The 827-nt window shown below is 43.5% G+C and overlaps 1 protein-coding gene across 1 annotated transcript; it reads right to left on the bottom strand.

The window, feature by feature from the left end:
• Positions 1–224: 224 nt before the first annotated feature.
• Positions 225–626, bottom strand: LOC149185385 (uncharacterized). Its single transcript, XM_089415643.1, has one exon. The coding sequence runs from the start codon at positions 624–626 to the stop codon at positions 240–242; it is 387 nt and encodes a 128-aa protein (XP_089271769.1). The 3' UTR covers positions 225–239.
• Positions 627–827: the final 201 nt, after the last annotated feature.

The raw sequence follows: 827 nt of genomic DNA, 5'->3' as shown, positions 1-827 counted from the left end.
ATCAATTGATTCAAGCTGGATGAAATGAAACAGGAGGAGCGGGAAGATCTTGCAATAGCATAATCATACACAGCATTTTCATTGTCTAGCTTGAAACGAACTCAGAAAAAAAGAAAACAAGATTTTTCCATGCATTCTGTTATATTGGAAGGAACAGCGTGTTAAATAAATGAATTCAAGGTTAAAGAAAATAAAATAAAATGATGGCCACACCTGGTAGAATAGCTGAAGCAGTGTGATTAAAAAGGAGAGTTCGAGGAAGCCTGTGAGGGCTTCACATCGTCGTTCTCGTGATCGATGCCCTGAATTCGTGCCGGAATCCGAAAGCCCGAGAAGCCATCACCGGTCTGAGGAGATTGGCCGGCGGAGGCATTTTCGTGCAGCAACGGAGGGTTAGATCGGACACGAACAGGACTTGAACTGGACTGAAGGGTACCCCTGAGTATTAATGAGTTATAGTGCCCACCTCCTCTCATCATATTAGGCGCCGATACTGCAATATTATTAGTGTTATTGTTCCCAAAATCTGTGTATATGCTGTTGGAGTTCCATACCGGGGGGCCACTTAATATTCTGTGAGGCTGAGGCTGGCTACTAAAAAACTCATGATGAAGCTGCTTTGGCATAACAATATCTCTGCAAAGGCCTGAAGGGATTTGAAATGCTGAGGCACTTAAACTTGAAAACAGACTTTGATTCGTCTATTGGTTTGAATTCTGGGATGCTTCGCTGTTAGCGGGCGCTGCTGCATAGGGCATTGTCGCTGCTGCTCCATCGAACTGTGTGATTGCAGAGTAATTATGTAAGGCAATTTGATTGTTTGTATG

Source organism: Pinus tabuliformis, chromosome 3_2 (assembly GCF_031772625.1).
Source record: "Pinus tabuliformis cultivar Carrire ecotype Pingquan chromosome 3_2, CPIR1, whole genome shotgun sequence".
Lineage (NCBI taxonomy): Eukaryota > Viridiplantae > Streptophyta > Pinopsida > Pinales > Pinaceae > Pinus > Pinus tabuliformis.
This window is presented reverse-complemented; position numbering and strand designations above follow the sequence as displayed.